The sequence below is a fragment of the Eurosta solidaginis genome, chromosome 3 (assembly GCF_040869045.1).
Source record: "Eurosta solidaginis isolate ZX-2024a chromosome 3, ASM4086904v1, whole genome shotgun sequence".
NCBI classification, from domain to species: Eukaryota; Metazoa; Arthropoda; class Insecta; order Diptera; family Tephritidae; genus Eurosta; species Eurosta solidaginis.
In genome coordinates, this window is record NC_090321.1 from 9,529,676 (window position 1) to 9,543,532 (window position 13,857).

The window sequence follows — 13,857 nt, forward strand, 5'->3', positions numbered from 1 at the left end:
ACTTTTACTCTTATTCTTATGCAGGAACATACGAAAATGTTTAAGTGGAGAAAGCTTTTAGATAAGATCATTTTTGTGGACGTTCTACATGCGCAAACATGTGTTATTATCTGGCGAAAACGAAAAACACGTAAAACTCCTTTTCGTCACTTAATATATTTTTTATTGTATTATAAAAACAATAATACTTTCCAATACAAAATTGTTTCGGCACTCGCGTGGTGCCATCCTCAGTTGGTAGTGTTCAATGTGTTATTATGTTTCAGTTTCCTGGGCTCATACTCATAACTTTTTCAAATATTTTTTGATACAGCAACTTTTTTTTCTAGAAAAGTTCTTAAACGCTTTCCTTTTTTGCTACTCAACAGGGAAGTAAAATTATTATTGTATAAGTAATTTACTAAATGTGGTTAAAGCTTCATGCCCGTGTAAGGCTGTATGTGAGAAAGCTCTCATACGCGTGTATTGCTTTATTGATATCTGGTATAAGTAAAGAAAAATAAAGTGAGAGAAGAGAGAAATAAATTTCATTTTGGAATAAATATAAAAAAGATTTGACAGCGTCACCAAAATTAAGTGGAAAAAAATTGTTATAAAAAGCATTTTTTAATGAAAATGAAATGATTATAATAAAATGAGAGCGCTCTATGTTCGAGTGCATGATTACTGCTAAATAATATAATAGATTGAGATTGGAAAAAACAACAGAAGAAAAAATAACAGATAAAACATAAACAATCTTTTTTTTAAACAAATAAAAAAAAGATAGATGAAAGAGTGACTAATAATGTAAAACGAGATCGAACGAATGCAATACTTTGGACGGCCAAAAACAACTTAAAAAGCTTTAATGAAATGACTTAGAGCACATAGTGATAAGACATTTTGAAAAACAAAAAAAAATTAGGAAAAATTACAAAAAAGGTAATGCTTACCCTACAGAGATTAGGAATATTAAGAGCGCTAAATAGAGAGAGAGAGTGACAGACCGATATCGAAAGATAAACCCATGAATCAAGAGCAGCAAAGTAAAAAAAAATTTCTTTCTAAATAAAAGTTAAGCTAGAAATTGCACATATGCTTTTTTTTAGGCAATCTAACGCAATCAGACAGAAAATACCAATACAAATTTTTTTTAAGTAAAATTTAAGTAATTTATTTTATCATATGATTTCACAAATTAAACAAACAATTAAAATTAAACATTAAGTTATAATAGCAAAGAATTTTCACATACATACATAATAGCTTTAACAAATAATCAAGGTATTAGTAAGATAAAATTTAAATATATTTTTAAATAAGTTAACAAATATTTTGTTGTCGTTTTTATACCGAAATAGACGATAAAACAAAATTCTTACTAACAGTGATAAAAAGATTGCAATTTAATAGGTTTAAGAAAAAAAAAAACATTTATGCATATAAAATTGCTAAATAAACAAAGAGGGAATAAATTTAATTTTTTTTTGAAACTACAACAATTTCTTTTTAAAAGCATAGGAAGTTAAGTGCTTAATATTTAAATATGCCAAATAACGCACTAGCGTGAAAAATTAGCAAACACGCCGTCCTCTTTTTTTTTGTGATAATTCACTACACAGTTGTGTAACAACAATCAGTTTATCATTTATAAACTTTTCCCCTTTTTATTTCATTTTCTTTACAAAAATGTGTTTTTATATTAATTTCTAAAGCATTTTTTTTTTTGCAATGTACCTTCACATATGGTTTTCGTTTAATTAAGTGATACTTCGAAAGCTAACAAATAACATACATAATAATAATAAGAAGAAAATAAAGAGCATACCAATATTTAATGAGTGAAAGAGAAAGCGTAGATGAGTGGCGAAAAAAAAGCGTTAACAAATATTTCTCACAGTATGTGAAAATTTTCGTAAACCATATCTCCATATTTGAGTTAAAGAGTGTGCGTGAGAGCGTTAAGTGTAGCACTAAGAGTAGCTTTTTCTCAGTTGAGTGTAAATAAGTAAGTATATTGGTGAGTGTCACTTCTGTATTGAATCAGGCGTGATAGCGGCCAGGCAAGTAGGGCTAGAGTAGGACGCATATATTTTAACTATTCTGAGAGTTGGCAAACTACTAAGCTAAGATAAATCTTAATTTAACAAATTAAATTTAAAATAAAAACTAGCTTTAATGTGCGCACAAAAGAACAACACAATATTGGCAAACATCTATAAGTGTTTAAAAAATTATCATAATACATTTTTATATTTAACAGAAATTATTTTTTAACAAAAAAATATCATGTATTATTATTTTATATTATTGCGTAAACTAATTTTACTTAAATTTAAAATAGGCAGCGCACGAAAAAAAAAACAAAAATTCACTGGATTTGTTTGTAAAATATGCACTTATTTAAATGATACAAACAATTAAAACAAAGTAACTAAATATTAAGGTAGTAACGGTTAAACATATACAAACATAATAATATATTTAATAGGAAAAAATTAATTATTAATATTAAAAATAATAATAACCGAAATAATCACAAGAGATCTAAGTACTTATTGTAAATATGTATGTGCAAGTGTACATAATACGTAAAAAAACAATTATTTTTTTTCTGAATATTTTGCTTAATTTTTTAATTTTGAAATTGCTGTTTTGCATACTTTTGTTCAAATAAAAAAAAAAAAAATTATTTAAAGGGCAGCGAAGTTTAAAAATAAATATGCACAAAAAACAAGTTTTTGAAATAAACAGCAAATATTTCTTTGTTTAAATGCTTGAATACTTTTATATTACAATTTTTAAATTATTCATTAAAAAAACAATTGTTTTTAAAACTCCTAAGCTACGTTAAAAACTAATACAACTACATTTATGGTATTACATAGTTCTTCAAATATTTACGCAAATCATAAATTTGTTTACAGTGTACAGCAGAAGAGCACATAGCGGCAAGAGCGTGCGTTCTTATACACCGATTAAGCTAAACACAGACACGTCACTGGCTTCGTTTCCTTAAATTTCGTTGTATTTGTTGTTATTCATTTGCTCTCTACGGAGCTATCTCATGAGTAAAGTAATAATAGTTTGAGAAATGAATAAATAATTTAAATCGTTAAGCATTTTTGTCCTTGCTGTTTTTAAAATTAATGTCATGCGTGCTCTTAAGAGGAACAACGGAAAACAAATGCAGAGGTGAGAGCTGGACTTCAGACAGTGGGAGATCGCATAAGAGACAATATTGCAATGAAAGCTTTGCACTTCAGTGTGTCTTGCTGCGCAAAATTGCGATGAGCTAAAAAGGGCGCTGTTCTTTAGCATATTTTTAGCTAAAAAGCTTTCACGTTTTAAAGTTTTTTGCGATGTGGGAGTAACTTGATCCCTGTTACAGTTGCACTTAAAAAAGTAACAGCAAAGAGCTTGTAATCTTTAAACATAAGAAAACGTTAAACCTCAATTGAGAGCTAGAGTTTGGCAAATCACAACAGACAATACTGAAATGAAAGCTTTGCAGTTCAGTATATGTTACCCGGTCTATGAAAAGGTGGCGTATGACTAAAAAAAGCTCTTAACAGCTGTTTCTCGCAAAAAAAATGGTTTAATAAGATAATTGATAATAAGTTTCTACCTTTATGTATCATTTTTGTACCTTAAAGCTCTCAAAGTAGTGTTTGCTTGTTTCTTGTTTACTGTTTCTTCAAACAAAATACAGCGCCACATTCGCCTATTTCTATCTGAATAAATATTTATTTTTATCAATTTTCTAATAAAAATTCGTTAACTACTCAGCGTTACTGCCGCTACTAATATGCGATTATTATACTTTTTTTTATTTATTTTTATTTTGTTGAAGGAACGCAGCTCTGCTTTCTGCTATGCATTCAAACTAACTCTAATCACAAACTAGCTACATACTTTTGAATTCATTAAGCCTCGTTGGCGGCTTTTTTTATTTTGTGTAGCTCAAGCTTGTGCATGGCTTCATAGGAACGACGGAGTCTCATTTTATTTTAAGTGTAAGCTTGAAAAAGTGATAGCAACAAAGCTTCTGCACTTGCAACACAATGTTGCAAAGCTTTTACCGAGCTTTTCGGAGCATTAATCATATTTCAAAAGCTTACTAAGTCTGATAACTAAGCAAACTAGTTGCAACATTCTTTTAAAATTTTAAGCCATTGGGCTTTTTGGGTCTGCTTAAGACTTAGAAAAAAAGAAAAAAAAATTACTTCTAATTTCTAATTTATTATGATAATTAGACAATTCACAAGGTCTCTTATAGTCTTATGAAGTATTTTTTTTTTAAATACGGCTCTTGGTAACACCTTAATGAGTTGTACGTTGTACTTAAATACATCCGTGAGAATGGTCATCAGTAAAAAGCATTTGATACTTAGATTTGTTTCTTTTTTTGTGATTCTCGTTAAGAAAATTCTTTCAAATTTTTAAAAGTGAATTTGTTTGATAATAACTTAGCACACCCGATATACATAGGCTGCTGAATTGTATTTTTTTACAAAAATTTTATATGAGAAACAACAACAAATCACACGTAACAGGTTTAAAGTTATAGCTCACACGTTCATACGAGACCTTGTGCGTTGCCTTAATGTGCTTTTGTTTTTACCTAGTACTATACAGACATTGTCGTATTCAAATTATTTAAAAACAAGGAAAAACAAATATTCACAAAAAGCTTAAAGGCTCATAATGGCAAATTGAAAATGAATAACTATTGCATAAATTAGTAAAATGGCATGAATTGGGCTGGTGCATTAAAAGATTTCTTTCAATCGTAAGTTTCAACCCAGACATCTAATATGCAACAAAACTATATAAAAATATCCTAGCTTTTTCAGGGTAAGCTCATCATAATTTAATTAGACAAGTTGAAGCTCGCACAAAGCAGGTACGTCTTGCAAGTTTTCAGCTTTTTCTTGCAAATTATAAATTAAATTGTATATCATTTTTTATGCCTAAGCAAAACTTCCTAAGTTTACGCTTGTATAACGATACTTGTAGCAAATGTGCGTCAACTCACATGAAAGCTCAGATTAGCTTCGGCTGTTTTGATATATTTTTTCAAACACTTATGCGCTGTTGTTAAAATTATTTTTTAGGCCTTTTCACATCTTTTCAAGATATCTCTTCTGGTACGCAAGCTTTTGAAAGCTTACAATTTTTTATTCTAGGTTATACCTAAAACTGAGGCACGATAATAAAAGAATTTTCTTCTCTTAATAGAAATAAACAAATATTTCTTATTATTCACTTAATTTTTCTTTAAACTATGCTTAAGTAACTTTTTAAGTACATTTACTCAGGCTTAGCGCTGCAAAAAGCTTCGATAATCTTTTTTGTAACAAATTAGTTGTTGGCAGTGCCTTGCTGAGTGTCAAATTAGACGAAGCTAACGTCTGAGGTTTGTTCTATCCGTTTGTTTGTAAGTCTATAGAGTATGCTGTACGTGAACGCTTACACGTTTCTTACTCTCTTCAAATCGTTTACGAAGTCTTCATCTTTTTGTATGGGTTCAACACCATGGCACTACCTGGGGCGCTAGAAGGGGCAACCGCCATGCCAGGCAAAGCGGTTGGCATACCAGCCGCCGCTGGCAAACCAATCGCTGCATATGGATACGCAGCTGCTGTAGGCGCGGCCATTATACCAGCTGGATAAAAGAAACCCTGTTGTTGCATAGCGGCCGCAGCTGCATATTGTGGATTGCTAGCGGCAGCGGCTGTAGGCGATGCAGCAAACTGCATTGTTTGTGGGCGTAATGCTGCTGCGTTAATATAACCACCAGCCGCAGAGGATGGACGCGTCAATAGACCACCAGCAGCAGCACCTGGTGCTGGTGTATGTATTGGCGTACCAACAGGTGTTGACATGCCCGAGTTGGGTAACGATCCTGTAGAAAGCGCTGAGCGCTGCATTTGTGCGGCTGCTGCAGCCGCTGCGGCATGTTGCTGCGCCACGGCAACCATTTGCTGGGACTGGGCAGCTTGCTGTGCTTGCGCGGCATGTTGCATTAATGCAACATGTTGTTGCTGTTGAGCTACTAAGGCGGCATTGTGGCCGCCTGTCATTGTTGCCATATAAGCTTTTCCTATCGGTATACCAGCATAACTGCTGGTGTTAGGTAAGCCAGCAGAAGCGGCGGTAAGTGGTTTACCGCTCAACTGATTTGCATTAGCAGCAGCTGCCATTTTCACAGCATTAATGTAGTTCTTTTGTGCGGCATCTTTTGCCAACGCGCTGGCATCTGTATAATAGCCTGTAGGCGTAACGCCACCATAAGCGCTATAAGCATATGTAGGTGTGAGTGAACCTGTACCACCAGTTGACGAGGCAACAATACCAAAAGCTTGTGTAGCATATGAAGCTGCTGTCATGCCTGCCGCGGTAGACATATTCGCCATTGTGGTCGTAGGCTGCGCGTAGCCAGCATGCGAAGCGGCCAAGATATTGGCGTATGAAGAAGCTGCGCTTGTAGGTACAGCACTATATTGGTTATACAAGCGCAACATTTGCTGTTGCGCTGCTTGAGCATGCGCTTGTTGATAAGCAGCAGCTGAAGCGGCAGACACCGCGGTAGAGGCTGTCGAATGCGGCGTAGGCAATATTCCGCTAGCGGTGGCAGCAGCAGTATAGCCATTCAAACCGTTGTAAGTGCTATAAGTTTGTGAATCATTGTGTGAGCCATTGGCCAAACTGGCGGGCGGATAAGGAGACGAGTTGGTAGCGTTAGCGGCGGCGATTGCCTGTGAGTGTGCTGTTTGCGCAGCGTTAGCTTGTTGTGCAGCATAAGCAGCGTAAGCAGCATGTGCCGAATCATTAGTAGCGGCAGTGGACGTAGTTTTGTGCATCGAGTATTTAACTGGCGAATTGGCGACGCTGTATTGATTAGCTGAAGCGTTATATGTATATTTGCTATAGCTATAACTGTTATTAATGCTGCTACTTTTGTAAATACTATTGCTGTTGTTGGTGTAATTGCTACTATAACTGCTCTCTTCACTATCATCTCTATCATTTTTATAACCGCTAGCGTTATTTGTGTATGGGGTTAGTGCTAGTGTGTTTGCTGTTGTTGATGCGCTTGCAGTAGCAGCAATAGATGGCACACTGCTGCTGTTAATTGTTGTTGTTGTGTTGTCGCTTTCGCTTGCAGATGTGACTGATTGCTCAGTTGCATCTGCAGCATTGGCGTCAGTGTCAACATCAGCGCGCTCATCATCTGAACCTGCTGCTGCTGCTGCTAAGGCGCCACTTGTTGTCGAAGTTGTTCTTTCTACTGTGGAAGCTAACTTATTACTCAAAATATTATTATTTGCATATAAAACATTATTGTTGTTGTTGGTACTAGCCGTACTGATTTCGCCATTACTATATGGCGGCATATACCCTAACGACGAATTGGTTGCTGTTGCTTCCGTTGTTGGTGATGATGGTGATGATGACGAGGGTGGGCGCGGTGGTGGCGTTTCACAACTGCCATTATTCCCGGCATCCTTACTAGCATTACCGTTACTACTATTTTTTTCATACAAGCTACTAACATCTGTTGTTGTTGTTTTTGTTTCTAAATTTGTGTGTGTGGAAGAGGAGAAGGATATAGATGTGGATGTGGATGTAAGGGTGCTACTATTACTGTTACTATTGTTATTCACATTATATTTTGAATTATACAGGGTGCTTTTGCTATTGTAATGATAGGGTGAATGGTGGTAATTAGTGGATGTAGCATTTTTCGCTATTGTTGTTGTGGTTGGTGCGGGTGGCTGTAACAAGTGTTGGTTGGGTAACTGTTGTTGTTGTTGGTGATAGTTATGCTGTTGTTGTTGTTGTGTTGTTGTGACACTAGCACCTAATAATGAGGAGGCGGCACCATATGAAGCCGCCGCTGTAGTTGTTGTTGCACCTGCTGCTGCGGCTGCTTGTGCTGTAGTAGCATTATATGGATTCATATTCACATTGGTAGTAGTAGTAGAAGTACTCAACATGGTAGTAGAAGTAGTGGTAGTGGCGCCAAATGGCACCCCACTATTATGAGATTGGTACTCACATGAAACTGGAACGAACGGTTGTTGCAGCTGCATAAGTTGTTGATAGGTTGTCGCGCCAGGTTGATACACTGGAATACCCGATTTTTCGGCAGCAGGACGCTTAAATGGTACCATGCCAGAGAAAGCCTATTGTAAAGTGCGTTGGGAGAAAGAGAGAATCAAAAGAGAGCGGGAGAAAAAGTAAAAAATATTATTAGTAAATTTAAATATTTTAAGTGTTATTAGGTTTTGTTAATTAGTATTATAACAGCTCTTATGAAACATTGAATGCTAAGCTAGCTTACAATATGCCTAAAACTAATTATATTTTACGCTGAGATTAAAGCTTTATATTTTATATAAATCAATATAGAAATGAAAAATGCAATGCTGGTGTGCTCAAGTCATTGGCTTGAAAATAAAAACACAGAATCTTATAAAATAAAACAAAACTTGGCAACCAATTTTTATATTTTTGCTATGTGCGAAAGCTCCATACGTGTGATAGCTAAAAACGATGTGTGTGTTTAAATAATATGTACTTGCAAGTAGTCCTAAAGCTTTAAAAAAATAAGGCTTCAGTCTTCTAGAAGGACCCTTCTTCAAGCTTTCGAAGTAAGGGTTCAACATTTTTGGCTTTGCAATTTTCTGGCGCAGGTTTTCAGTTTCTACGTCAGCTTTTATGATTTCTGAAATTGGCATTTCGAGTAAGTTTTAAAAGTTCTTCTACCATACGAGCTCCTAGGATTTCAATTTGATGTGTTTTGTAGAAGACAGCTTAAACAAATTTAGCTGCAAATTAAAAGTTGTAGTTCATCTTAGTATGAATAAACTAGTATTAAATGTAAGATGAGAATTTTATTTTTGAGCTGAAAACATTTAACAAGTTGTCTATGCTTAAAATAAGCTTTTAAGGAAATCTGTAAAGCACGTATCAAACGAGTTATACTTCACAGAGAATAAATTACAGATATGCTTGATAATTTCGTAATAGCTTGAATGTCCAAAGATCTTAAAACACACAAAAAAGCTTAAGGCACCTTTTGTCAAATTCGGATGATTAAGCCGAGATTTGGTAAGCTTTGAGCACTACTTTTTCATAAAAACATTGCACATAAAAGTACAAAGGCAAGAGCATACAGAGCTAGACATAAAGCTGGTTACCAGTGAGAAGAGGAAATGATTCTATCGAAATTTTGAGTACCTTCGTTTTCTGCTCTTTGCTTCATAATAAAAGCTTTATCAGTTTTAAATACCTTGCATGTTAACGGTTTCGTACATTAGAAATTTGGTTTAATTGGAATAAAGATAATACTTTTTAAAACTTGATTATAATTTCATAAAAAAATCGAACAAAAAAATAGATACGATTTTTTTTATGAAAGCAAGAGCGTTCACATTACTAAATACCTATAAATGTATTTTATGGTAAACTTTTGAAATATCTACATCACCGAGAGCTTTAATATTTCTATTGAGAAATATGCGTTTTTTGATATAAACATACAAATCCATGAACGAAATAGCATACAAAAGAGTATTTATCTAAAATTGCAATAGGTCAAAGATCCCTTTAGGTGTGAGTAGTAGAATAACGATATCTTTTTTATTATAAAATCGAAGCTATGCTTACAGCGCTCAGATTTAAGCTTTGAACATGATAAGCTAAGTTTTTTTCTTAAGCAATAACTTTTACTACCTGTAAATCTATTTCAAGGTCAGCTTTTGAGATACATAGTAGATCACCTCACTCCTTTCTTTCATTAGGAAACCTTTTGTATTTCTTACAGGAAATATGTGCTTCCTGATACCAACAAATAAATCTGTGAAGCGACATGGCATACAAACGAAGTTTTGTTTAAATTTGCAATGTTTGAAGGCTAATTTTAATTTTGAATTGTAATATACTCCTCACATTAGAATGGTGATATCCTGCTTATTAAATGAATCAAGAGTTTTTGTTTCAGACTTAAGCTTAAAACTTTGGAATATTTCTCTACTAAGGACTTAAAGCTCTCCATATGGAACAATTCTTTAAAACGGCTGTGAAGCTTTTACTTAAAACGAATGGTTGTTGTATGTAGGTAATTTGTGATACGAACAAGAAAAGATTGGTAATTTTATCACTTTAATTTCTTTGGAATTAAATGAAAGCTCTGCTAAGCTTTAGACTCTTTAGATACAAGCTTTTCAAACTAAAGTGGTTAAGACAAGACAATGTGATTTTAAAGCTCATTAAAAGGTATGCTTAGCTGGTGTTTTTTTAGAGCTTTTAGTTGGAGAAATGTGTTGCAAAATAACGTTTTCCTTTATGTATTTTATTGTTAATTGAAATATGCATGCATGTTTTTACAGAATTTAATACAATTTGAAGAGGTGAAGACAAAAAGAGGTGTAGAAAAAATCATAACATATGCAAAGAATATTTATAAAAGATATTTGCAGTTGATAGAGTTTCAAAGGTACACAAAAATGCAGCTTTAGTACTTACGAAATTTTCATAGTAAAATGAACCAACCGTTTTAACATCCATCTGGTTTTGGTTGTTAATTTTTTCAAATGCACAATATTATTATTATTTTTTTTTAAGTGGCAAACGGGTGAAATCATCACGCAATAGGAGACAGATGACAGCGGATGGAACAGTTGTAGTAGAAGTAGGAAAAGCAGTTGGTGGCAATAATAATAGTACATGATTGTTGTAGTTATTACGATGGTGATGGTGTTGCATTTAGGCCAATATTAGTAGTAGGAGTAGTAGGCGTTGAGGTGACGGTGTTGTATTATTTAAATATTTTTAATTTTATTCAATGTTTATTGTTAGTGGGCGTTGCAGGTTTTGATTTATTTTTTGTTTAAATATTTAATTTTACATAACGTTAGCACACATATATTCACACATATTTTGAAGATACGCAAAATGTTGCAAATAAACGTTGTGGAAGAAAGATTGCACGGAAAGAAAACAAAACAAAACATGAAATTAGTAAGGCAGTAATGAAGAGCGTTTATTTACAGATAATGATTATATACTAAATTTAATATAACTAGCTTTTGTTTCAAATAAACATTTAAAAGTATCTATTCTTCTAAAATAAGTGGACGAGTTGTTGATCTCTTGTACAATTTTGTGTTGACAACAAATAAATATTTGAGAAAACAAAAATATGAAGTATTTTGTACTTTTCTTAGGTCTGTAGTGGCTTTAATTTTACCAATGAGTTTTCAATGGTTCCATAATTTTGATTGAAGCTTTTTTGTGAAATCAACTTCCTTGTTTTGTTAAAATAAAAAGTAGTGAATGAAATTTAGCAGCAAAATAAATAGAAAAGTGCAAAAAACAATAATAATAAAAAGTAATTCGTTTAAAAGCTTTTGTGCTTGCTTTGCATATTTTGAGTTAAAAAAATGTTACGTGGTTTCAGCTTAAATCTTCATGTGCTTTAAAAAAAAAGCGGTAAGCCAGCAAAATTTATAAAAAAAAATGATTTCTTAAGAGCTTTTGCGTGCTTTAAGCCTAGTTGTAATTTGAATGAGCTTTAAAAAAAGGAATACCTAGTTTCCTGCTATTGATCACACAGAAAGCTTTCATGATTCGATTTTATATCGCTTACTAAAAACTTAGTTGAGTAAACGACCTAGTCTCTTATTTATATGAAGCTTTTGCATTAAATATTTTGAGGTAAAAAACATGCACGGTTTTAGCTCAGTATTAATATATTATATGTCTTTCAAGAAAAAAAAAAAAAAAAAGAAAGTTGAAACTTATGAGCTTTTTGAAAGCTTTGTTGTAATATTATTTTATTTTGTATCTTTCAGATACACTCTGTGTAATCTAAAACGTTTCTTTCTTTCTTTAAAATACTTATTTTCCTTTCTTGGCAACTACATCTTTTCTTAAAAGTTACCAGTTATGATTCCAAATAACCGATATACAAAATATCTGAGTTCTTGAAGCTCTGTGAGAGCTTTTATTTTTTTCAACACATACAAATAATGGAGCCATTCACAAGAGTGTCCTATTCATGTAACATTTTAAGACTTGAGTGTTTCCCTGGTATCCAGTCAAACATTTTTTGCAGCATAGCACAAACGGTGAAAAGCAGGCTTTGAAAATTGCCTAAATATATTGAAAATGACAGAGAACAAAGATTGCTTAGAAGAATATTTAACGAGATTTTTAAAATTTGTTTCGTTATTTAAAGCAGGAATATAAATATATTTTTAAAAAGTCTTCTCAACGTATTAAAGAAGCCTTTTAATCCTAGAAAAAATGCTTACAAAAGGCTCTAACCCAGAATAAACACGTATTTTTGTTCTTAAAAAATTACAACCAAGGGCTTACGTGTATATTTTATTGCATAGTAAACGCTTTCAAAAGCTTTAATCAAATGCAAGTTTAGCGCGCAGAACATGAAAATATCAGTACATATCAAAGGAGAGAAGTTTTAAGATCAAAAGCTAGCGAAAGTTTAAATTTTCAATTCCATGTATTTAAAAAACTTGACAGTACATAGAGTTATAACTACAACAATTTGCTTGTTAAGCTCTAAAAACGCGACAACTTTTCTGGTACTTAAGCTTACTTATAGAAAAGTTTTTTTGTATGTTCTTCTAAAGTCTACCTTTATTTTTTATTTAAAAACAAAAATGTATGTACATAAAAAACTAACATGTTTACGCCCTGATTGTTTATTAAAATGATAATACTTACTTTCAGTGTCATTGACCTTTCAGTTAGCGCTATTCATATTGCAATCAATATTAGATGAGATGAACATGATTTTTTCAAGTCGCTTTACATATAATGTATGTACAAAGGAGGTTGCATGTCTTTTATGCCTATGTCTCTACTACACTAATCAATCATATAGATAATTGGCATTGCAATGTGACCATTTGTGCCGACTGTCTATTAAGTGAGGGCAGCAAATATATATGTTAAACTCATATGTATAAAAAATTGATTGATTGTGACTGCCCGGACTTAGGCGTCAATCCAACTGATTGATAAATTCGAAACACTAATATACTTAATATTTTACCTGAGTGTGTATGTATGTCACGGTGGCTCGTATGTAAGATACACGCGTACACAAAATATGCGAGACATTATCTTTAAGAACTCTTTTAAATTGGCTTACTGATTTGTAAGCTTTGAAAAGGACAGTTAAAATGGTTTTGATTTTAAGTATATCCCAGTAGGTACTAAAGCTCTACTAAAGCTTCTTGGCGTGATCGATAATAATATTAATTTTATCACACTCTAAAGGCGATTTCTTCCATTTAAGACCACCTTCAAGTTTTAAATTCAGAATTTTATGAAAAATTTCCATTCCAAAAAAATTGGCCGGAAAATAGCATCACTAATATCTAAACTATAAAAATTTATGAAAGCTTTAAACAAAATTTCGAAAGCTCAGCATTTCCTCTTGGTTTTTTCTGCATCGAAAAGTTTAAGTTCTTTTCCCTTTAAACACCTGCCTTAAACTATAAAAGCGCTGCTAATGATCGAAACATTTCAACTTGAAATGTTTATAAAAGCTTTCAACAGTATAAGATTTTAAAAGATGAAAGCTTTGAAAAATATCCCCATGGAAATGTTGCGAAATTTTTGTGAGGTTGTCATTAACTTTTTTCTTTATGTGCGAAGTGTCTTAATATTAAAAATCTACAAAACCTTTAATTTCGTATACCTTTTGAATATTAATACTATAAAAAAAATTAGCTATCCGCGCTTGCTTTAAGCTTATAAGATCTGTTTTGTAACCAGGAGAAGGAAATCTCTTACGTATTATGATAATTTTAGACTAAATAGCTTTTAAAAATA

At 32.7% G+C, this 13,857-nt stretch overlaps 1 protein-coding gene across 50 annotated transcripts in view; it reads right to left on the reverse strand.

Annotated features, from left to right (window-relative positions):
- Nucleotides 1-13,857, reverse strand: part of mbl (muscleblind) — a 453,871-nt gene that overhangs the window by 54,973 nt on the left and 385,041 nt on the right. For 29 of the 50 annotated variants that reach the window (XM_067770702.1, XM_067770701.1, XM_067770700.1 and 26 more), the window contains 2 exons: nucleotides 10,519-10,560; nucleotides 1,769-8,174 (listed from right to left, as the gene is read on the reverse strand). In XM_067770702.1, coding sequence (XP_067626803.1) covers nucleotides 5,484-8,174; nucleotides 10,519-10,560 — 2,733 coding nt within the window. In that variant the 3' untranslated portion in view covers nucleotides 1,769-5,483. Of the gene's footprint in view, nucleotides 1-1,768; nucleotides 8,175-10,518; nucleotides 10,561-13,857 lie in introns of those variants that run through there. The other 21 variants (XR_010950476.1, XM_067770718.1, XM_067770717.1 and 18 more) reach the window with 6 other exon arrangements.